General features: G+C 46.3%; 1 protein-coding gene across 2 annotated transcripts in view; it reads right to left on the reverse strand.

Moving 5' to 3' along the window:
* RIOX1 (ribosomal oxygenase 1) overlaps window positions 1-24,273 on the reverse strand; it is a 320,376-nt gene that overhangs the window by 14,966 nt on the left and 281,137 nt on the right. Inside the window, exon 13 of one of the 2 annotated variants that reach the window (XM_082251939.1) lies at window positions 8,627-8,726. The exons of the other annotated variant lie outside the window; for it this stretch is intronic. Within the exon in view, the coding sequence (XP_082108065.1) occupies window positions 8,627-8,726 (100 nt within the window). The remainder of the gene's footprint in view (window positions 1-8,626; window positions 8,727-24,273) is intronic. 2 annotated transcript variants of the gene reach the window in all.

Below are 24,273 nucleotides of genomic sequence, written 5' to 3' on the forward strand. Positions count from 1 at the left end.
GACATTTCTGTCTACTGCTTTATTCCTCTGCTATCGACATAAGTCACTTCTGAAAAGTTTTCCTGACACCAAAAGAAAAAAAAGGGACAGGGTAGGGAGCTCCAGCTGATTGACAGCCTCAGCTACGTTCCTGTGTGAAGGGGGGGGGGGGGGTGTGTGTGAATGTTCCGTCCCATCAATTCGCTCTCAGAGCTCTCCCTACTGAGCTCCATCGACTGTAATTTGAGTTCCCCGCCCCCTTTTTCTGACAGCTCAGACAAGCTCTATTAGTCCTGGACTTTGAATGGCTGTAGAGAAGAGAACACTGCAGATAAACAGGTACAACATATGTAGGAGTATTTGTTTATTCTTTGTGCATCACTTGAGGTCAGTCACTTCACTGGGCATATGTAGGGGTTTACAACCGCATTAAGAAAGAAGAGGCCCGAGAAGAGGCCCTTCAACTAAGAACACTAGCAAAAAACTCACGGATTGGGGTGGGGTTTCAGTCACCTGAAGATATCATCCAGAGTCTATGAATACTTAGCCTGTGCCCTGTACTGTACATTAAAGTTATATTTGGTCTTAAAAGCCAAGTTAAATTTTCAAGATATGAGGAAAGCAATGGCAGCCTATTTCCCTTCGTACAGGTTTTCTTTAATTTCAGCCATTGCCAATCAAGGAGGATTGCTGCTTTAATAAAATATAGAAATGGTTATTCTGGCTAATCTACAAATGTATCTATTTAATAAAAAGGAAATATGGTACATCAGTTCAAAAGTGTTTCACGGTAAACGTTACAAAGATAATTAACAAAACAATAATAAAATACTGAATTGAATACAAAATAAAAGTGATTTACTAATGCTGGCCATACACTAGCCGAAAAATTGTTCGAAAATCTGTCATTTGGTCCATTCGTTTGGTTTTCGTCCAGTTAATGGGCACAGAGAGAAAAAATGGATTTTTGTAAGATCTTACCGTAAAATCCTTTTCTCTTAAGCTCATTGACAGACGTAGTCTTCTTGATTCTCAAGAGCTGGGTTATGTTGTCTCCGCAGGAGTAGGACTAGGCAGAAAGACAAAACGTTCTGGCTCCACCTTAGGGGCAGTCCCTGAGGGTATATCCTCCCTCTCTCTGCTACAGGGAATCAGTTCTGTTTTAAAGCAGTACAGAGAATTTAACCCAACCCAACTCAATGATAGAGGGGCGGGTACTACGTCTGTCAATGAGCTTAAGAGAAAAGGATTTTACGGTAAGATCTTACAAAAATCCATTTTTCTCTATCGCTCATTGACAGACGTAGTCTTCTTGATTCTCAAGAGCTGGGACATCCAGAAGCAGTGCCACAAAATGAGGGGTGGGATTGACAGAATCAAAATCCAATCTAGAAGGCCCAACCGGAGCCAACCAGAAGTATCAAAGGACTCATCGAGTAAACAGATGAGACCTACCCCACAAATCCTCGAGGTAGACCAACAGTCTCCTCAAACAGTGGCCTGCAGGAACCTTGCAGCCAGAAGAGGCATCTGACGATGCCATCACATAAACCTTATACAATATTGTAAAGGTATGAACCGACTACTAAACAGTCGCCTTGAAAACCTGAACCACTGACGCCTGATGGCGGAAGGTCCAGGAAACTCTAAGCGCCCGAGTAGAATGCGCCTTAACAGGGAACGGGGGATCCCGACCCTTAGATAAAATAAGCCTATACCACCGTCTGTCTGATCCATCTAAAGATGGTCGCAGCAGAACAGGCAACCCCTTCTTAGGGCCATCCGTGATCACAAACAGTGAATCCGTCTTACAAATTGAATCCGTAGTATTCAAGTATATCCTGATCGCCCGAACTACATCCAAGGAATGCCATGCAAATTCTCGAGGATGATTGGGCTAAGGACATAGGAAGGACAATACACTGTCCTTATTCAATGAAACTTTGAAACCACCTTAGAAGGAAGGATGGATTCGGATGAAGAACAACCTTATCCCTATGAACCACCAGATCTGGGGAACAACAGTATAATGCAGCCAGTTCTGACGCCCTGCGTGCAGAAGTGATAGCCACCAAGAAGACCACCTTCTGGGATAAAGTAGGCAAGGGAATCTCCCTGATATTTTCAAAGGGAGGTGTCTGAAGAACCGACAGCACCAAATTAAGATCCCAGGATGGTAACGGCGCGTGCACTGGCAGAGCCAGGTGTCGCACCCCCTGGATGAAATTCCGCACCAAGGAATGAGTAGACAAAAGCTTCTGAAAGAAGATAGCAAATGCTGAAACCAGACCCTTGATAACACTCAAGGCCAGCTTCTGCTCAACTCCCTGTTGCAGAAAGCCAATATTCGGACTACCGAATAAAGATGTAGATGGAACCCAAGGGATTCACATCACACAATATAAGACTTCCATGTACGATGATAATCTTTCTGGAAGTCGCTTTCCTTGTTTTAACTAGAGTAGGAATAACTGAAGCTGACAATCCCTTGTCCTTCAGCACCTGGGTCTCAATAACCAGGCCGTTTAAAACCAGCGATCGTAAAGCAGGATGGAAGATCGGTCCCTGAGACAGTAGATCCTCCCTGAGAGGAAGTCTCCACGGGACGTCCGCCATCAGTCTGACCAAGTCGGCGTAACAAGCTCGACGAGGCCAGTCCGGAGCTGCCAGGATTACTGGAATTCCTTCCTCCTCTATCTTGCGAAGAAGTCTTGGCAGTAACCCAAGAGGAGGGAAGGCATACATTAGCTGGTATTGCCCCCACGGGGCGATCAGTGCGTCTGCGGTTTCTGCTAGAGGATCGCGGGAGCGAGCCACGAATCTCTGAACTTTCCTGTTGAATCGAGATGCCAACAGATCCATATCCGGGGTGCCCCATCGTAGGCACAACTGGTGGAAAACGTCTGGATGGAGGGACCATTCCCCCTGATCCAGAGTCTGACGGCTGAGATAATCTGCCTGCCAATTCTCCACCCCCGGAATGAACACCGCAGAGATTGCTGGAACAAATCGTTCCGCCCAGCGAAGAATGCAAGCCACTTCTTTGGCCGCTCGGACACTCTTGGTGCCCCCCTGGTGATTGACATAAGCCACGGCCGTGGCGTTGTCCGACTGGATCCGAACCGGGCTGCCCTGGAGCTGCTCGGTCCAGTGAATCAGACAAAGTCTGATCGCTCTCAGTTCCAATACATTTAATCGGTAACCTGGATTCTTCCGGGGACCAAAGTCCCTGGACAGATAACTGACCGAGAATTCCTCCCCATCCGGATAGACTGGCATCCGTGGTCACTGTCGTCCAATATATTGGCAGAAATGACTTTCCCTGGCTGAGCATCGGAGACCGAAGCCACCAGACCAGAGACTCTCTGGTCTGTTTGCTCAATCGGATCTGATTGTCCAGGGATTCCGGATTCCGATTCCATCTGAGAGGAATCTCTTGCTGAAGAATTCGGGTATGGGACTGGGCAAATGGGACTGCTTCGAAGGAAGCCACCATCAACCCCAGACCCCTCATGCAAGTCCGAAGGGAAGACCAGCTGTTGGTGGACTGCTGATTGAATCTTTCGGAGTTTCCCTACCGGAAGAAAAAACTCTTGTCCTGACTGTGTCTAGAATTAGACCCAGATATTCGAGCCTCTGGGTGGGAACCAGAAATGACTTTTGCTGGTTCACCAGCCACCCGAATTCCTGTAAAGAAATCATAGTAATTTCTATGTTTTGTAGCAAGGTCTGAGGAGACTCTGCATGAAGCAGAAGATCGTCTAGGTAACCTAGAATCGATATGCCTCTTTGGCGCAGAAGTGCCAACATTGGGGCCAACACCTTCGTGAAGACCCGCGGAGCCGTGGCGAGACCGAGAGGTAACGCCACAAACTGATAGTGGTTCTCTTCTACGGAAAAACGTAGAAACCGCTGATGTCCTGCGAAAATGGGAATGTGAAGATATGTGTCCTAGATGTCTATGGACGCTAGGACATCCCCTGGATGCAGAAAGGCTGCTACTGTGCGAATGGACTCCATTCTGAATCTTCTTATGTAGACAAAAGAATTGAGTGCCCTTAAGTCCAGAATTGGACGCACTTTGCCCTCTTTCCTGAGTATTGTAAATAGGTTTGAATAAAAACCCCTGAAAGCGTTCTGTCCAAGGAACGTGGACTACCACTCCTTGTTGTAGTAAATCTGTGACTGCTCTCCACAGATCGTCTAAACGATCCGGGGATAGTCGGCTATTGGAAGGGAAGAATCGCGCCGGTGGGAGAGATCGAAGCTCGATCTTGTACCCTGACCTTATGACTTCGCAAACCCATCTGTCCGGGATTCTGGAAAGCCATGGATCCGGGAACCGGCGAAGACGTCCCCCCACCCCAGTTATGGGTGGGGGGCGCACCTTCAGGCTTTGGACGGTTTATCTTCAGGTCTAGAGGGGGCGGGCTTTTGCTTGCCCGACCAACGACCCCTGACGCCTCCTGCAGGAGCTTTGGAGGACTTAATTTTTTCACCCGCGGGACGAAAAAAACCTCTTGTGAGCAGAAAAAGAAGGCCCTCGTCTTTGACGAGTTCCTTTACCTTTAAAATTTTGCGGTAAAAAGGTGCTCTTTCCACCCGTGAGATCCTTAATGATCTCATCTAAGTTGGCTCCAAATAGACGCTCTCCTAAAAAGGGGAAATTAGCCAATGCTTTTTTGGAACCTTGGTCGGCTAACCAACCTTTTAGCCACAGTGTACGCTTGAGAACCACCGCTGAGACAGATGCTCGCGCCAATAATGAAGTGGCGTCTAACGCCGCATCACACACAAACTGTAACCCCTGTATCATCTGTTCCAACAAATCTGATACCGCCTGAGGGACCTCTTCTAGGTCCCGGCGTGACCACTTGGTCCATACAGTTACAGCCTGCGAAACCAGACCAATAGCAATTATTGGTCTGAAAGCTGATCCAATCAAGGCAAACATGGTGCGAGACATAGCTTCTATCTTGCGATCCACTGGATCTTTAAAAGACGGAGCGTCTTCTAGAGGAATAACCGTGGCTTTATTCAATCTAGCAATTGGTGAATCCACCACAGGTGGTTCTGTCCATTTCTTAATGAGGATAACGCCTGTTAATGCGTTTAGAAATAGTAGAAATGCGTTTTGGCAGACTCCATTCTTCTTTGATTGGATTGCCAAAACATTTGGGCAATGGAAAAAACCTTCGCCACTAGATGCGTTTTTAGTCCCAAAAGGGATTTCAGTTTCAGCTATTTCTGACGGAATACCCTGTAATCTTAAGGTCTCTTGAACAGATACCATGAGTGCGTTTACCAACGCTTCCTCTCTGGCTATGGCTGATGCCGAAACATCCTCCTCACTGTCTGAAAAGACAGTACACGAGACACCAATACCAGATGAAGTACCTGCAACTGCAGAAATAGGCTCAGAGTCTGAATCCGAGGTTTCAGATAATAAGGGGTTAGGCGGGGGTCGCTTACTTGCGCCCTGTCCCTGACAAGCCACTTCCACCCGGGACACAAGCTTCCATAATAGCGGACAATGATTTAATCGTCAGTCGGGTGCTGGAGGATCCCGCAGACCCCTCGAGGGGATCCGGAGGAGATACATGAGTGGCAGGGTCCATGATAATTCAGGACACCTTTGCCAGAAAACACAAAAAAAACTTTTTTTTTTTTTTTTTTTAAATAAAAAATACCTCTTTTTTTTTTTTTTTATGTGTCTCCCCCTAGCGCAATAGCGCCCCTCAGAGTACCTGCTTCTCGATCCCACAGAGAGAGAGAGGGACCCCCAAGGCTCACCAACCGATGCAGTGAAGTTTCCAACCAACTGCAGTCAGCGTCTGTCTTTACAGACTGGAAGGAGCTGTTGCTTTTTCCCGGGTAGAAGGACGTGGCTCCGCCCCCTGTGTACGCCTTCCGGCGTTCCCAGCTCTCCACGAGGTAGCTGGGCTCATGAAACATGGCCGCCCCCATATAGGAGACATTAGACTCCAAAAACATGGCGGCCGGCGTGACCTGAGGACATGCATGCACCTGGTCTACGGCAAAATGGCGGCGGACCGCCGAAAACGTTTTTCCCAGCACATCCACCTGCATCTCTGCTGAGTGGCGATAGATAGATCTACAGGAGATACACTACAAATAAGGTAGGATTATACCTCCTATGTCTGCTGTAATGCTACAGTCTGCTGGGTAGAGTGTTAGCTCTCAAACCAAGTCCACTTCCCACAAACACATACTGTATTTACAAGGGGGACTTTTAGTGTCAGATATATACTGACCATGTATGGAGGGGCCCATAATTCATACTGCCTCATAACGAGGAAAGAAAAAAGGGAACGTTTACTCACCATACCGAACCGACAGGCACCCTCTCTTCACAATACCCTCTCCACCGGGGTGGGGGTTTGTGGACCACTCCGGACGCCTCGACTCTCAGGTTCCTGGCGTCCAAGCGAGACTTTTAACTCGCAAGGTCAGTCCCTCCACTGGGACTCCGTCGCGGCCGACCCAGCGCGGAGCTCTGGTCTGCACGCGCTCGTAGGCAGAAACCGGGGTGACCACTGGATCTCAACATCCAGCCCGTCGCCCGGCCCCGCATACTTACTTGAATGTGTCGAGGCCGACCAAGCGCAATGCAATGGTCTGCGCGCGCTCGTAGGCCGGCTGGGGTGACCACTAGTGTCGCCCAGTCCGGCGTTTTTTGCTTGAAGATCTCACAGGAAAAACACTGGAGAAAAAAACTACCTAAAAAAAATGGATTTTTGTAAGATCTTACCGTAAAATCCTTTTCTCTTAAGCTCATTGACAGACGTAGTCTTCTTGATTCTCAAGAGCTGGGTTATGTTGTCTCCGCAGGAGTAGGACTAGGCAGAAAGACAAAACGTTCTGGCTCCACCCTAGGGGCAGTCCCTGAGGGTATATCCTCCCTCTCTCTGCTACAGGGAATCAGTTCTGTTTTAAAGCAGTACAGAGAATTTAACCCAACCCAACTCAATGATAGAGGGGCGGGTACTACGTCTGTCAATGAGCTTAAGAGAAAAGGATTTTACGGTAAGATCTTACAAAAATCCATTTTTCTCTATCGCTCATTGACAGACGTAGTCTTCTTGATTCTCAAGAGCTGGGACATCCAGAAGCAGTGCCACAAAATGAGGGGTGGGATTGACAGAATCAAAATCCAATCTAGAAGGCCCAACCGGAGCCAACCAGAAGTATCAAAGGACTCATCGAGTAAACAGATGAGACCTACCCCACAAATCCTCGAGGTAGACCAACAGTCTCCTCAAACAGTGGCCTGCAGGAACCTTGCAGCCAGAAGAGGCATCTGACGATGCCATCACATAAACCTTATACAATATTGTAAAGGTATGAACCGACTACTAAACAGTCGCCTTGAAAACCTGAACCACTGACGCCTGATGGCGGAAGGTCCAGGAAACTCTAAGCGCCCGAGTAGAATGCGCCTTAACAGGGAACGGGGGATCCCGACCCTTAGATAAAATAAGCCTATACCACCGTCTGTCTGATCCATCTAAAGATGGTCGCAGCAGAACAGGCAACCCCTTCTTAGGGCCATCCGTGATCACAAACAGTGAATCCGTCTTACAAATTGAATCCGTAGTATTCAAGTATATCCTGATCGCCCGAACTACATCCAAGGAATGCCATGCAAATTCTCGAGGATGATTGGGCTAAGGACATAGGAAGGACAATACACTGTCCTTAATCAATGAAACTTTGAAACCACCTTAGCCTAAAAAATGTCTTTTTCTTAAAGAAAAAAAGTCTTGCCAGGACCAAAAGATCCCAGCAAGGAACTTAGGTCCTTACTCCTGACTAGACAGAAAAAAACTGATTCCCTGTAGCAGAGAGAGGGAGGATATACCCTCAGGGACTGCCCCTAGGGTGGAGCCAGAACGTTTTGTCTTTCTGCCTAGTCCTACTCCTGCGGAGACAACATAACCCAGCTCTTGAGAATCAAGAAGACTACGTCTGTCAATGAGCGATAGAGAAATATTTCTTCTAAAGAAAAAATCTTGCCAGGACCAAAAAGATCCCAGCAAGGAGCTTAGGTCCTTACTCCTGACTAGACAGAAAAAAACTGATTCCCTGTAGCAGAGAGAGGGAGGATATACCCTCAGGGACTGCCCCTAAGGTGGAGCCAGAACGTTTTGTCTTTCTGCCTAGTCCTACTCCTGCGGAGACAACATAACCCAGCTCTTGAGAATCAAGAAGACTACGTCTGTCAATGAGCGATAGAGAAATCAGTTTTAACTTTTCAGAGCTGAAAAATCTAAGGAACAGTTTGGAAAATTCTGCCGAACAAACGATAAATTGAAAGGTTAATGTGTTTCTCGCCCCAAACTGTATGCACTAGGCATATGTGACAAAATTAACAAAAAACGGATTCATTTATGGCCATTGAACGCTTTACCGTTCAAAATTCGGTCATTAGATGATGGCACGATCATCTGCTCTCATGGCCGAGTGTTCATTTTTCGAAAATGAGTTTGAACGATTTTTTGGCTAGTGTATGGCCAGCATAAGTGAAATGACCTGCTTGTTGCAGTAGCACATATTGTGTGATAGAATTATTATTATCAGTCTGTGATTAAAGACATCATACAAACACTTTGTTGTACTGTGTTACCTCAGCATCTATTTCAATGAACTTTGCCTCCTCCTTATGGTATATTCTGGAATTGTCTGTTGAATAATATAACAGGCAAGATTCTCCTTCACTACACAACCTGCAGAACAAAGATCATTATTTTTTTTATAAAGAACCAACAATTTGCAGTGCTTTACAGTTGTACTAAAAACACACGATGACCATCCAAAGGATTAACAAATACAAAAAACAAGAAAACCAGTCATATAAAGGGACCATTTTGCCAGCACAAAAAAAAAATCTAAAGATTCCATAAGAAGCCCTAAATACTTCAGAGTTAACAAAAGTTAATGCTAAACATTAAAATTATTATAATATACACCTAATATTGAAACACTAGAGCAGGGATGGTGAACCTTGGCACCCCAGATGTTTTAGAACTACATTCCCCATGATGCTCAACTACACTGCAGAGTGCATGAGCATCATGGGAAATGTAGTTCCAAAACATCTGGGGTGCCAAGGTTCACCATCACTGCACTAGAGTGACACTACTAGTTGTAACTCCCCTTTTTTGATGAGCAGATGGGGCAATAAGACATCACCTGTACTAATGCTGTGTATGAAAGTGGATACTTTCATTCGTCTGCGTAATGCCAATGTAGCAGAATTTCCAGGCATTGGCCTGACGTGGGTCTACCATGGTCACTGGTAACATTAACAGTCCATTTAAGCTGAATGCCCCAGTGTGAGATCTGAGACAATGAACAGTCCGGCATCTTTGCTTTGTTTTGTTTTTTTTTATATGGGGATGGGAGAAGGGAATGAGTGGGATACTCCTCTGCCTCAACTAGGTACAAATCAGGACACTGAAAAATGCCTTTCAGCTCTGACTTGACGCTGGCTGAATGTCCACCAACGCTTGCTGGCGCTTGAAATCACTGACTTGCTCGTACTGTACTGAAGACTGACTTCTGACACTCTGGTTAGCTCAAAAGTCCTCGACACTGCTCCCTCCAGTCCTTCCTGACTGAGGTAGCGTTTAGTAACATTGCTGCAACTCTCAACACTGTACACTTCCACTGTACACTGAATACTTCAGGGCCCAACCACTGGCAACCCCTTTACTCTTCAGGGTCAACACTGGCACCCCCTTTTTCTCTTCCTGCACCTGCTAGCTAGCTCCCGGATCCCTCTGACCTTCTCCGGAGTGGTCCCCTCTCACTAGGCAGACCCCCAGTGGCAGTTTGCAGTACTCACGACTCGGGAATGCTTTCCTGAAACTCAACCCCTCTCCGCTTCGCTGGTCCTCGGCACACCGGATCCTCTCTGCAGCTCAACTCAGCCCTCTGTCCCCTCAGGGACACCCGATTCCTCTTGACAGGAGGAAAGACAGCCATACTCTCCCTCCTGGGACTCTGCTTCCCGCCAAAGACGCTACGTCATGTGCTCCCCTCAAAATTATACCCCCTCCCAGAATGCTGTGCGGCATAATCTGCCCTTCTGGGATAGATACAAGCCTGGGTGAGCCATTGGCCGGGTTCCCTCCACTGCCCAATGAGAACCCTCATTGAGAACAGTGGGGAGACTCCCCAGCCTCAACAGCCACACCTGGGAACCATGACAACCTAGCTGAAAATCATGGCCCTGCTGATAAGCAGTCAAGGCCTACTACACTTTACCTAGCACCTACCTTGTAGCGTGCTACACCAATAACACGGTTGAGAATCTTACCAGTCTTTAAGCTCAGCTCTGAGCAACTAAAAAAATACCTTGCAGTAGGGCTGTGCCCGCACTGCAAGGGTTAAATCGCTAAGTTTGTCTAGGGAAGAGGAGAATCAGTTTGGCTTATTCGATCCTCTGCTTTCCCCACTCTGGCAGTGGACTGTCCTCTGCGTCATCACATCAAATGTAGGGCTATGGACCCTGCTTTGGTCATAATGGTGTCAGGACCCTAGACCAACCTTTTTCAACCGGGGTTCTGCGGCACTTGGGTAGAGAAAGGCTGTCACATGAGACCAAACTCCCAATCCCAAGCCAAACTGTAAATTACTACTTCCAGAGTTCAGTCAAACAGTGAATGCAAAGTGAAAGGAAGGGAGAGTTGTCTTGCCAAGTGTGTGCTCTGCTCTTTGTCTTCCCCTACAGTGCAGTACCTGGCAGTCAAGAGTGAATGTAAAGAACTGACGTTTTTTACCATTTATATGTATTTACTGTATGTATTTGTGTGTATACAGGTACACAGGTACATCTCACAAAATTACTTTATCAAAAATGTATTTCAGTAATTTAATTCAAAAGTGAAATTCATATATTTTATATAGATGCATTATACACAGAGTGATATATTTTAAGCAAGTGTTTCTTTTAATTTTGATGATTATGGCCTACAGCTACAGAAAACTGAAAATGAAGTATCTCTGAAAATTAGAATATTACATAGGACCAATTAAAAAAAAAAAAAAAAAAAAAAAGGATTTTTAATAAAGAAATGTTGGTTTACTGAAAAGTAAGTCTATGTATGATATAGTATGTAGTGGTGGAAGAACATCGGACAGGGCGGTTCGCGAATGCGATCCGCAAACTTTCTCAAATGTTCACGAACCGCAAGTTCGTGGTGGACCCCATTCACTTTAATGGCAGGCGAACATTAAAAACCTCCAGGTCATATTTGCAGCAACAAAATACTTACTAGCTGTGCACACATAGTCCCACAACATGGACACTGACATACCAGAAGTATTACTATTGTTAAAGTTGCCATAAAAATGTTTTTTTTTTTTTCAGCCAAAATAATTTTTATTTAAATCAACCAGAACTGACAGCAGCCGGTAAATATATGTCAAATACATATAGGGTACATTTACACGTCTGTAAAATGGGTCCGCATCCATTCCACAATTTAGCGCAACTTTAACAGACCCATTGATTTTCAATGCCAGTCTGAAAAATTAGGCATTCACAGGATAAAGAAGTGTCGGCCAGTACAGGCCCCAAAAATTAGCCAACAGGCGTTCACCTGACAGCAAAGAACTTTGTATTCTGTGGCTGGAGGTACGTTAGGCATACACAGGATACGGAAGTGTCGGCCAGTACAGGCCCCAAAAATTAGCTCACAGGTGTTGTATTCTGTGGCTGGAGGTTGCTGTGTGGCGCAGGAACAGACTGTATAGTGACACAAGTCGCTAGCTAATAGGTCCACAAAAGTCTTTTGTCAGTGTAGGGAGAGGTTGCTGTGTGGAGCTGAGACAGACTGTAGAAAGTAGGCATTCAACGGGCATAAAAGGCCTTTTATGCCACTGTATTTACAGAAGACAGGGACCATGAATTGTTATGGGGGGTGGTGGATATTTGTGGCCTGTCATGAGGAATTGTAATCAAACATTCACATGTGATGAATTCCTCAGAGATCCATGCCTCATTCATTTTTAGAAATGTGAGGTAGTCAACACTGTTGTGAGCTAGAGGAGTGAGCTTATCGGTCACGATCCCCCCTGCTGCGTGGAACGTCCTTTCAGACAGGACACTGGACGAGGGGCAAGCCAACAATTCCATTGCAGATTGTGCAAGCTCTGGCCAGAGGTCAAGCCTGCCCACCCAGTAGTCCAGGGGTTCATCACTTCTCAGAGCGTCCACATTGGCCGTTAACCCGATGTAGTCAGACACCTGTCGGTCTAGGCGTTCCCTGATGCTGGAGCCTTTGCAGTCAACGCATAAGTCGCGGTTAACCTAACACTCACCTAGGAACGATCCGCTGGACAGATGAAAAATAAGGGTTTCCATCCGTCCAGATTTGATGGATCGGATGTCAGCGGACATGTCTCCGCTGACATCCGATGCCCCATAGACATGCATGGGGGGACCGCTCAGATCCGCCAAAAAAAAAAACGGACAGGCGGATTCTGAATGGTCCGCCTGTGTGAAAGGGTGATGGACTCCCATCACCGAGCCCAGTGGGAGCAACGCCGTTAGAACCCACAAAGCCACACTCCAGGATCTCACCGTCCAGCCTCTTCTCCTTCCGACTCACAATTGTCCTCCAATCTACCTTCCATCATGCCGTCCTCACGATTTTCTAGAAAAAGGCAGGCTTCCGTGGCCCAAATGTTAGAGCGTAAAAAATGATGACTTTGGATAACCCTCTTACCCAACGGTTGACAGCTGGCTTGTCGGAACTGATAGCCCGCCAACTACTGCTATATAAACTGGTGGACTCAGAAGCCTTTCGAAAATTTGTGGCCATTGTAACACTATGGAAGGTACCAGGAAGGAAATATTTCTCGCAGAAAAGCATCCCAGAGCTATATGGCTATGTTCAGCGGCAAGTGAATGCATCTCTGGCACACAGTGTCGGTGCCAAGATACATCTGACCACAGACACGTGGTCTAGCAAACACGGGCAGGGAAGGTATATAACTTTTACTGCCCACTGGGTGAACCTGCTGACGGCCCTCAAGCATGTAACCCGTGGCACCCGTGTAGATTTGGTATTACCTCCTCCTCCATCTCCTCCTTGGCTGACTCATCCTTTTCCGCTGCTACCGTCTCTTCCGCTGCGCCACCCAAGATCCCCAGAACCTATTTGGCATGCCAGATGAGACGTTGCCATGCTGTGCTGCATCTGTTGTGCCTGGAAGCCAAGAGCCACATTAAAGTGATGCGCAACAATGGTGTCAATCTGCTGAGCGCGCTGAAACAGCGCAAAATTACACACGTGCCATGCATGGCACACGTCCTGAACTTGGTCGTGCAGCAATTCGTTGTCAAATACCTTGGTCACCTCCCTGACTAAGGCCCTTCTCCCCCGATCGCTCAGTTTGGCCAGGTGGCCCGCTCTAGGAAGAGTCCTGGTGGTTCTAAACTTTTTCCATTTACGGATGATGGAGGCCACTGTGCTCATTGGGACCTTCAATACTGCAGAAATGACTCTGCGCCTGGATACAATCCGGTCTCTGAGCTTTACAGACAATTCCTTTGACTTCATGGCTTGGTTTGTGCTCTGACATGCACTGTTAACTGTGGGACCTTACATAGACAGGTGTGTGCCTTTCCAAATCATCTCTAATCAACTGAATTTACAACAGGTGGGCTCCGTGTCCAGTAATCAGTGGAAACAGGATGTACCTGAGCTCAATTTTAAGTGACATGGCGAAGACTGTAAACGCTTATGTATATGTGATTTTTTTCGTTGTTTATTTTTAATAAATTTGCAAAGATTTCAAACTTTTTTCACATTGTCATGGGGTATAGTTTGTAGAAGGAAAATAATGAATAATCAATTTTGGAATAAGGCTGTAATTTAACAAAATGTGAAAAAAGTGAAGTGCTGTGAATACTTTCTGAATGCACTGTATATGTGTCTGTATGTGTGTTTATATGTGTGTATTTACATACATGTGTCTGTATGTACATTACTTTTAGTCCCGACCCATATTCCTGTATGGTTAGAGCTGATTTTTTTATGGCTTGTTCATAATACCAGCAAAAAAATGCCACTTCTCTGAAAAGCAATCACTGTGTAGTTCCTTTTTTAGAGGCATTTGACAGACGGTGAAGAGGCAATATGTTGCCTCCTCACCGCCTGTTTTAACAACCTAAATGCAGCATCAGGCTACCGCAAATGAGTACACACAGTTGTGCGGCGGTTACAGCACGACCCAATTCACCTTGGAGTATACTTCCAGCCCCAGCCACAACATGTGTATACCCCCAGATGCTGCCTTTGCAGCTAAAAGGGGGGCAGTTGGGGGTGGTTAAAACGCAGCTCAAGCATGTTTTTTTTTTACTGTCCCCAACCTCACATGTGAACAAGACTGTGGTTCACATCTGTGTGGATGCATGCTGCTTATAGGGGATATCTAGTACAATCTCAGTATTTGCAGATGATACTAAACTAAGCAGGCCAATATCTTCTATGCAGGATGTGGAAACCTTACAAGTGGACCTGAACAAAATAATGGGGTGGGCAACTACATGGCAGATGAGGTTTAATGTTGAAAAATGTAAAGTAATGCACTTGGGTGCCAGAAACCAGAAAGCAAGCTACTCACTAGGGGGGGAACCTCTGGGTGAGTCTAGGATGGAAAAGGACCTGGGGGTACTGGTAGACAACAGGCTTGGCAGTGGAATGCAATGCCAAGCCGCTGCAAGCAAAGCCAACAGAATACTGGGATGTATAAAAAAGGGGATTCACTCCAGAAATAAAGAGATTATTCTTCCACTCTACAAGACTCTGGTCCGGCCACATCTGGAGTATGCTGTCCAGTTCTGGGCACCGGTCCTCAGGAAGGATGTGCTGGAACTGGAAAGAGTCCAGAGAAGGGCAACAAAAATAATTAGGGGAATGGAGGACATCAGCTATGAGGAAAGACTACAAGCACTGAACTTATTCTCTCTGGAGAAGAGACGATTAAGGGGGGATATGATATTGTACTGGCGACCCTAGCATAAGGAACAAACTATTCAGAGAAAGGGAATACAATAAGACACGTGGCCACTCACTAAAACTAGAGGAAAGGCGGTTTAACCTTAAAGTACGTAGGGGGTTCTTCACTGTCAGAGCAGGAAGGGTGTGGAATTCTCTTCCACAAGCAGTGGTATCAGCAGGGAGCATCGATAGTTTCAAAAAACGAATAGATGGGCACCTTAAAGATCACAACGTACAGGGGTATACAATGTACGGTTAACAGCAAACACACACATCATAGGTTGAACTGGATGGACTGATGTCTTTTTCAACCTCACTAACTATGTAACTATAATTCCCCAATCTTTTATTTTTTTTTAAATTGCACTGCTCCAAAAATGCACTGCGTTTGCCAATGCATGGGGGTACCATTAAGCATTAGTAGCAATAATGTCACCCCTGCATGTCTGCTAAATTGCATTTGTCAGCGTATCAAGAATGTGCATGATTTTACACGCTTTCTGTGAGATGCAGTAATGTAAACCAAGCCTCGGGACTGAAAATACTTTTCAGAGGTGCCCTGACCAGAAAAAAAGTTCAGAAAAGGTCAAGGGGTGTGCTACATACAGAGTGTGGGGTCTATAGGTGCACTACGTACAGGGTGCAGGGGTGTGCTACATACAGGGTGCAGGGTTTAGGTGATGCGCTATGCACATTGTGCAACCCCAACCTCCCCCCCAAAGCATTCTCACCTTTCTCTCGCCTACCTGGCCTGGCTCTAGTACCTTCCTGTGTAGGCAGCTCTGCCTCGCCCTGCAGGGAGATCATTCTCTCTCTCTCAGATTCTGGAGATCTGTCCACGCCGTGCCCCGCCATGGGTGCATGCAGGAATCTGTTAGATCAGACAGCAAGGATGTTCCATGTAAATACAGCAGGCTTCTGTGTTTACAAGTGACAGTGAGGAGCAGAAGTGGAGCGTGCGAGCCAGGGGTGGCAGAATGGAGTTCCACCATGTTCTGGCTACAAAACTGGGTGCAAGGGCCACATGACTAGGCTTGGCGGGCTGCATTCAGCACTAATAAATCTGTTTTCATTGACTTTTTTTCTCTACAACCAACCTGATTTTAAGGCCCATCAATGCATCTGGCCCCCTAATCTACATGCAGGGCGCCGGACGCATGGATTCCAATGGGGGATTTTTCTTTTTTTTTGAAGCGCGTGATTAGAGCCAGAGGCTCTAATAGGCTTCAAAAAAGGGTGGGCTCAGGGCGCAGAGCAACAATAGCGAATGAATATTCGCTATTGTCACACTGATTTTCCTCCCAGCCAATCAGGAAGCGGGTCGTGAGATCCCTTTCCCGATTGGCCAAAAGGAGAAGAGATGTTATTGGCCAAGGAGGAGGAGGAAGAAGAGGGAAGATACGCATGGCCGGAGGAGAAGCACTGGAAGCACAGACTTTCCCACCAGCCGCCACTGTCTCCAGAGATGTCTCACCCACAGCGGCTCAGCCATTCAGCACCCCCCCCCCCCCCCCCCGGGCTCAGACAGGAGAGGGAGAGACAGTAATCATGGGCAGGACATCTGCCTCCTAAGGTATGGGGGCCATCCCTCCCCTGCAGGGGGGGGGGGAGGTGGTGTTTTTGTTGGTTTGCCCCCCCAAAACTATCGAGCACCAGCTGCCACTGGGCTAATGTATAGATTTGTGTAAATAAAGGAACAATTTACCTACTAAAAAACAAGGGACCCTAAAGGGCACAAGGCTGAAAAGGGACACTAAGGGGCACTCTGGAAGAGGAAAAACTTGAGGGGGACATAAGGGGGCACACTGGAGGATGTAAGGGAGCACTGGAGGTACAAACTTCTGTTCCTTCCGTACCTTCAGTGTGCCTCCTTAGTGCCCCTTTCTCATGCTCCACAGTGCCCCTTCACATTCTCCAGAGTGCCCCCTTAGTACAGTAATACTAAGCAGGCACATTGGAGGCACTGTGGAGGATGTAAGGGGGCACTCTAGAGGCACTGATGTAAGAAGGGGCACTGTGGAGAATGTAGGGGCGCTCTCTGGGGACATGGATGTAAGGGGGGGGGGGGGGGACGCTGATTTACAGGGGGGATGCTGTGGACTTTGATGTAAGGGAGGACTCTGATATGAATCTAGTGCTCATCCTGACTGCTGCACTCAATATGTTTTGTTTGTTACTTACTCATGAACCCTACACTCTATTCAATATGTTGTACAAAGACCTGACCATTGTCTCAACACTTGCTGGTTCTTCATTAACCACTTAAGAACCAGAAGGTTTTACCCCCCTAATGACTAGGCCATTTTTTTGTGATACAGCACCGCGCTACTTTAGCCGACAATGGCACGGTCATGCAAGGCTGTACCCAAATAAAATTGATGTCCTTTTTTCCCCACAAATAGAGCTTTCTTTCGGTGGTATTTGATCAACTCTGCAGTTTTAATTTTTTGCACTATAACCAGAGAGTGACAATTCTGAAAAAAACACATAATTTTTTACTTTCTGCTATAAAACATTCTCAATAAAAAAAAATTAAAAAATTAATTATTTCATCAACTTGATATGTATTCTGCTACATTATTTTGGTAAACAAAAAACCCAATAAGTGTATATTGATTGGTTTGCGCAAAAGTGATCACGTCTACAAACTAGGGGAAAGATTTGTCTTTTTTTTTTTACTAGTAATAACGGTGAACAGCGATTTTTAGGGGGATTGCGACATTGCGGCAGACAGATCGGACACTTTTAAGGGGACCAGTGACATTACTACAGTAAATCGGTGCTAAAAATATGCCTTGTTACTGTAGTAATGACACTTGGAGGGGAAGGTTAACACCAGGGGACAATCAAAGGGTTAAATGTGTGCCTAGGGGATGCTTTGTAGCTGTGTGGGGGAAGTACTTACTGGATGAACACAGAGACCTGTGTTCCTAAATAGGAGGAAGACAGGATCCCTGTGTTCATCATTTACAGAACAGCGGTGTGCCATGTTTACTTCGGTAGACCACCGTTTTATCTCCATGGGGCAGGTGCCTAGTGGACATTCCGTCCGCCGGACCCGCTGATTGGCTCCCCTTCTAGCCAATCGGCGCGTGCCCCCACTAACTGCTACACCAGACGACGTACAGGTATGTCGTTTCGTGTAACAGAGCCGACCTACCGCCGTATAACTACGGTGGCTGGTCAGGCAAGTGATTAAGGTAAGATCAGTAAAACAAAAACATCCTCTCTGTGTGCACAAACACACATGTAAAGGAATTGTCAAGTTAAAAAAAAAAAACATTTCTTTGTCCAGAGGTCTATTTGTGTCTGTGGACCTGTTGGTGGTGGCATATTAATTTGTATATTTTGGGTACAAGGGCTGCAGTATAGTGTATAAGGTACAAGGGCAGTGGCAGTGTATACAGCAGGCGAAGATTCTGTTTAATTCCCCCTAAGGACCCCCCACTGGTCATGCCCATTGTTGGCCATGGCGTGTGCTCTGTACACACCAGAACTTATTTTTCTGTGCTTTCCCAGGGTGTCCCATGTCTTTGAAAATCCTATTCTAGCTTACATTTTTTCATGCAGTTTTGCCTTTTTAATTATAAAGCCAGACAGACAGTATTGTTAAGGCTTTAGAAACATTTTAGTTGTTACACCCATATTTAGGGTGTAACATGTTGCCAAGCACCCCAATCCTCACCCCCTGATCAGCGCACTTGCAGTCTTTTGACACTTCCTCCAGCTTTCTACCTGAAAACGTTGGAGGAAGTGTCTGCAGGAGCCTGATACTGCACCTGTGATCCACTAAGTGCAGGTGCAATACTTTGCAGGCTCCTGTAAGTAAAAATAATAAATTAAAATTTTCCTGAAAATATATGTGCATTTATTTTTTCTTTAATGGCAAATTTAGCCTTTAATTACAGTGCCTTGAAAAAGTATTCATACCGCTTGAAATTTTTCCAATTTTGTCATGTTACAACCAAAAATGTAAATGTACTTTATTGGGATTTTTATGTGGTAGACCAACACAAAGTGGCACTTGAAGTGGTAGGAAAATGATAAATGGTTTTCATTTTTTTTTTTTTTTTTACAAATAAATATCTGAAAAGTGTGGCGTACATTTGTATTCAGCCCCCAAGTCAATACTTTGTAGAACCACCTTTCGTTGCAATTACAGCTGCAAGTCTTTTTAGGGGATGTCTCTACCAACTTTGCACATCTAGAGAGTGAAATATTTGCCCATTGTTCTTTGTACAATAGCTCAAGCTCTATCAGATTGGATGGAAAGCGTCTGTGAACAGCAATTTTCAAGTCTTGAGACAGATTCTCAATTGGAATTAGGTCTGCACTTTGACTGGTTCATTACAATTTCCTTTGAAACCATTCCATCGTAGATCTGGCTGTAGGTTTAGGGTTGTTGTCCTGCTGGAAGGTAAACCCCCGCCCCAGTCTCAAGTCTTTTGCAGATTCAAACAGGTTTTCTTCTAAGATTATTGTTTGTATTTGGCTCCATTTATCAACTCTGACCAGCTTCACTAAAAGGGGAACATAATTAAAGCATCCCCACATGATGCTGCCACCACCATGTTTCATAGTGGAGATGGTTTGTTAAGGGTGACGTGCAATGTTTCTTTTCCGTCACACAGCGTTTTGCTTTTAGGCCAAAGTTCAATTTTGGTCTCATCTGACCAGAGCACCTTCTTCCACATGTTTGTGGTGTTCCGCACATGGCTTCTCACAAACTGCAAACAGGACTTCTTATGGATTTCCTTCAACAATGGCTTTCTTTTTGTCACTCTTCCATAAAACCCAGATTTGTGGAGCGCACGACTAATAGTTGTCCTGGGGACAGATTCTCCCCCTGAGCTGTGGATCTCTGCAGCTCCTCCAGAGTTACCATGGGCCTTTTGGCTGCTTGTCTGAATAATGCTCTCCTTGCCTGACCTTTCAGTTTAGGTGGACGGCTATGTCTTGGTAGGTTTGTAGTTGTGCCATACTCTTTCCATGTTCGGATGATGGATTGAACAGTGCTCCGTAAGATGTTCAAAGCTTTGGATATTTTTTTTTTATAAGCTAACACTACTTTAAATTTCACAATTTTATCCCTGACCTATATGGTATGATCCTTTGCCTTCATGCTGCAGTTTGTTCACAAAGGTTCTCCAACAAACCTCTGAGGGCTCAGGGCGTGTCCGGGATGCGAGAGCGAGAGGACGCGCCTCACAGAGGCTCCTGGAATCCTGTCACTTTATCCTTGCTCTGGGGAGCACATCAGCGCCATCCTGCTCAGCAAACAGCTTCTCCTGCTGTGGGGATGGAGTCAATCGCTGCCTATGCCATTTAGGCGCACATAGGCACGGAAACAACATCCTGGTGGGTCCCGAAGCTCACCACCAGTTACACGTAGCGTGCCCATATTGCATCCACGTATTCCTCCCTGGATATCAGTAGCTATGCAGAGAAAAAGAGCGTGCCCGACATGGCCTCTGAGTTGGGAGAAGGAACCTTGAAGCCTCCTGCAATGCCTTTGCCGGAGGAAGCTGCAACATCGCCCATAGAGGCAAGTAAAACCACGCTTATGTCCTGGATAGACTCCCTGGCAACAGAATGTGGCCTAATCAGACAAGAACTAAAAACAGGAGCTGACTGGGCACTGCTGAATCCTTCATTTTGGATGTGGAGGACACCATCTCCTCCCACACTACCACCCTGGGTGAGTTAAACCGCACTGTTCAACTCTTTATGGCATGCTCAGATGATGCTGAAAATAGACTCCACCACAATAATGTGAGAGTAGTAGGCCTTCCTGAGGGGGAGAGGGAAATCAGCCTGCCATCTTTGCTGAAAACTTGTTCAAGTATTAAACCTACGAGTCCCCCAAATGTATCATGTGGAATGGGCACACAGTCTCGTCTAGAGGGAGACCCTTGGGCACCCCTCCTCGTCCATTCCTGGTTAGGTTCCTTCATTTTCGGGACAGGGACCTGATCCTGGTGTAGGCTCGGAAGCAACAACAGGCGTGCTATGAAAATGCGGTGCTGTGTTTCTTTCCAGATATTTCCCCAGACTTACAGAAACGCAGAAGGTCCTTTGTGGATGTGAGGAGACGGCTCAGGGAAAAAGCTCTGCAAAATAGTATGTTCTACCTGTGCAAATTGCGAGTTATACATAATGGTGTGGCTCTCTACTTTGAGAATCCTACTTTGGCTGCTGATTGGCTGGATTCCTTACACTGATTTGGCTCCGTGGGGTTTCATCCAGCTCTGTTGGCTCCTAAGTTGCTGAAGTCCAGCCAAAATTATTTTCTAGGCTCCCCGACCACATCAACCAAGCTTTACTTCTGCTAGAAGACGCAGAACAACGATTCCTACAGGTTACCCCTAAAAGTTGTTTGTGAGTGCCAGTCACTCTTGCGAGTACTTCAGTTGTGGGCTATAAAGTTTCCTGGCCTAAGTTGTTCACGTTGTTGCCAGTGAAACAGTTTCTTTTTTTTTTTTTCCTGGGTTGCTTTTTACCCTTCCTTGTGTTGACGTTGTGACTTTTTACATGACCCCTTTTTTTTCTTTCCTTCTTTTTCTGGCCTGTGGCTGCTCCAGTACTGCTCGTTGATCCATTATTATACCTCCCAATGGCACTTGGACCTTCCATTTACTCATTTAAACCATGACATCTCAACTTTGGATTGTCTCATGGAATGTCAGAGGCTTAAACTCTAAGTTTAAAAGGGCACTTGTCCTGCAATACCTGAAGTCCCATTAACTGCATGTTGTTCTATTACAAGAAACTAATTTATTGGGCCATTAAATATTGCCTATGAATAGGAACTGGATTCAGAGGGCGTTCCACACTACTTTCCCCTCCTACGCAAGAGGGTTTACTATTTGTTTTATAGATGTTTGAGTTGTGTGGTACAGCTGGTGTTTTCTGAACCTGAGAGAAGATTTGTGGCTATTGTGATCAATATATATGATCCCCCCCCCCTTCCCAAAAACCATCCTATAGACAATCTTGGATAAGTTGGCTCCCCTTGTGCCTGTAAAGGTGCTTATTGCGGGGGACTTAAACTTTTAATGGATTTTTCTCTGGATAAATCCAATCCCAATAGGGTTCCCGAATTTGGAACTCTCGAATTGGGCAGATTCAGCCTTGCTTACCGAGCTTTGGCAGTGGAAACACCCTGCGCTACTCGTTGCTTCTACGGTTTTTCATCATTCAGAATAGATATGGCCTTTGCTAATTTGGCCTTGCTACCCTGGGTCATAGAAGTCACATATCTTGATATGGCCTTTGCTAATTTGGCCTTGCTACCCTGGGTCACAGAAGCCACAAAACCTGTGCAAGGGTCTGACATCAATCGCCTCGACCATTGGAGCAATACGGGCTACAAGGGTATGGAATTTGCAGCAGCAAACATAATGTCAATAAAGTAACCGCCAGCACCGGAGTCTACCAACGCCTGGGTAACCACTGAGCCTGCTGCCTGTGGCGCCTTGGTGCCCCTTGGATTTCTCAGACAGATATTTCAGCGCAAACCCAACAAATCCTGTTGGAATACAGGGACTCTAATGTGGGGTCATCTTCTCTTAGTATAGTGTGGGATGAATTCAAGGCCTTCACAAGAGGTCATTACATTTCTTCAATTAAAGCGGTCAAGGTATGACAAACTTCCATCACGACCACCTTGGAAAGGGAAATTGAGAGTGCATCGGTCAATTATGGGACAGACCCCTCTGTCAAACTTTGAGGTGTTACAGGCTTCCAAATGTAACCTAAACCTTCACTTAACTGAGGTCACAAGGCTAGAGCTCTACAGCACAAAACAAAGATTCTTTGAGCAGAGGGACAGGAATGGCAAGCTATTGGCGGTGATGTCCCACCATGATGTTCCCTCTCTGCCCTACGTCAATGCTGGGTCCGACATGTTCCGGACCTGGATTCCGAGGATTGGGTGGACATGTGGGACTTTCCATTCAAAATTCTTGTTTCCCTTAGGGATCCCCTCATACAGTACCTTACCCCTATCGCCTACAGAAAATGTAAACTTCCCTTTCCCCGGAGTGCTGGAGTTGTGGCCATGCTCTTGGGCATTTTATTCACATCTTTTGGACTTGCCTGAAGCTCGACACCTACTGGTCATAAGTAGTTTTTTTAATAAATGATTTGCTGCATATGTCTCTATCACCCAAAATGTGTCTGCTAGGACTGGTGGAGGATGAAAGGAGGATGTAAGGATGAGAGGATGAGGATGTGAGGACGAGGAGGATGTGGAGGACGAGGAGGATGTGGAGGACGAGGAGGATGTGGAGGACGAGGAGGATGTGGAGGACGAGGAGGATGTGGAGGACGAGGAGGATGTGGAGGACGAGGAGGATGTGGAGGACGAGGAGGATGTGGACGTGGAGGATGTGGACGTGGACGAGGAGGATGTGGACGAGGACGAGGAGGATGTGGACGAGGACGAGGAGGATGTGGACGAGGACGAGGAGGATGTGGACGAGGAGGATGTGGACGAGGACGAGGAGGATGTGGACGAGGAGGATGTGGACGAGGACGAGGAGGATGTGGACGAGGAGGATGTGGACAATGACGAGGAGGATGTGGACGAAGACAAGGATGTGGACGGGGAGGATGAGGATGAGGACGAGGAGGAGGAGAAGGAGGACGAGGACCAGGATGAGGAGGAAGAGGAGGATGAGGAGGAAGAGGAGGATGAGGAATCAACCAGCTACCCCCACAAAAAGAGAATGGATCATAATCAACCGAGTGCTATTCATGTAAAAAGTGACCTGCTTAAAACTGTACTCAACTCCGCCTGCATTATTTCCCCTCTTGCCTTTATTCTTGGGTTCTTTTCAAGACACATACTTACCTGCACAGCAAATTCAGCATTGTCCCTGTGAGTTCTGCTATTGAAGTGCAATACAGTGGGTCCCACATCGCCATTTTGATCCCATTATGCTGGGTGCAGGCAGCAAGCTTCGATAGCATGTGGGGCCTGACCCCTGGGCTGCTCTGTGAGCCGATCCTGAGGCTTACGTAGATATATGATGTAAGTATCCCAGGAGGCTGCAGAACCAGTGACATTCTTTCCTAGGTTGGAATTTGCTCTGGGGCAAAATAAAACATTTTATAAAATGCCAACATGTATGCTTTGCCCCTCTGCTTTAAGTCAGAACTGCCTACTGAAAATATCAGAAATCTGGTGATCTTGGATTAACTATACCAAGTGAAACTTGGCTTTATCTTCACACTATGACAGTGAGACCTCCCCTCA

The sequence above is a fragment of the Pelophylax lessonae genome (genome assembly GCF_965119305.1).
Source record: "Pelophylax lessonae genome assembly, chromosome: 3".
NCBI classification, from domain to species: domain Eukaryota; kingdom Metazoa; phylum Chordata; class Amphibia; order Anura; family Ranidae; genus Pelophylax; species Pelophylax lessonae.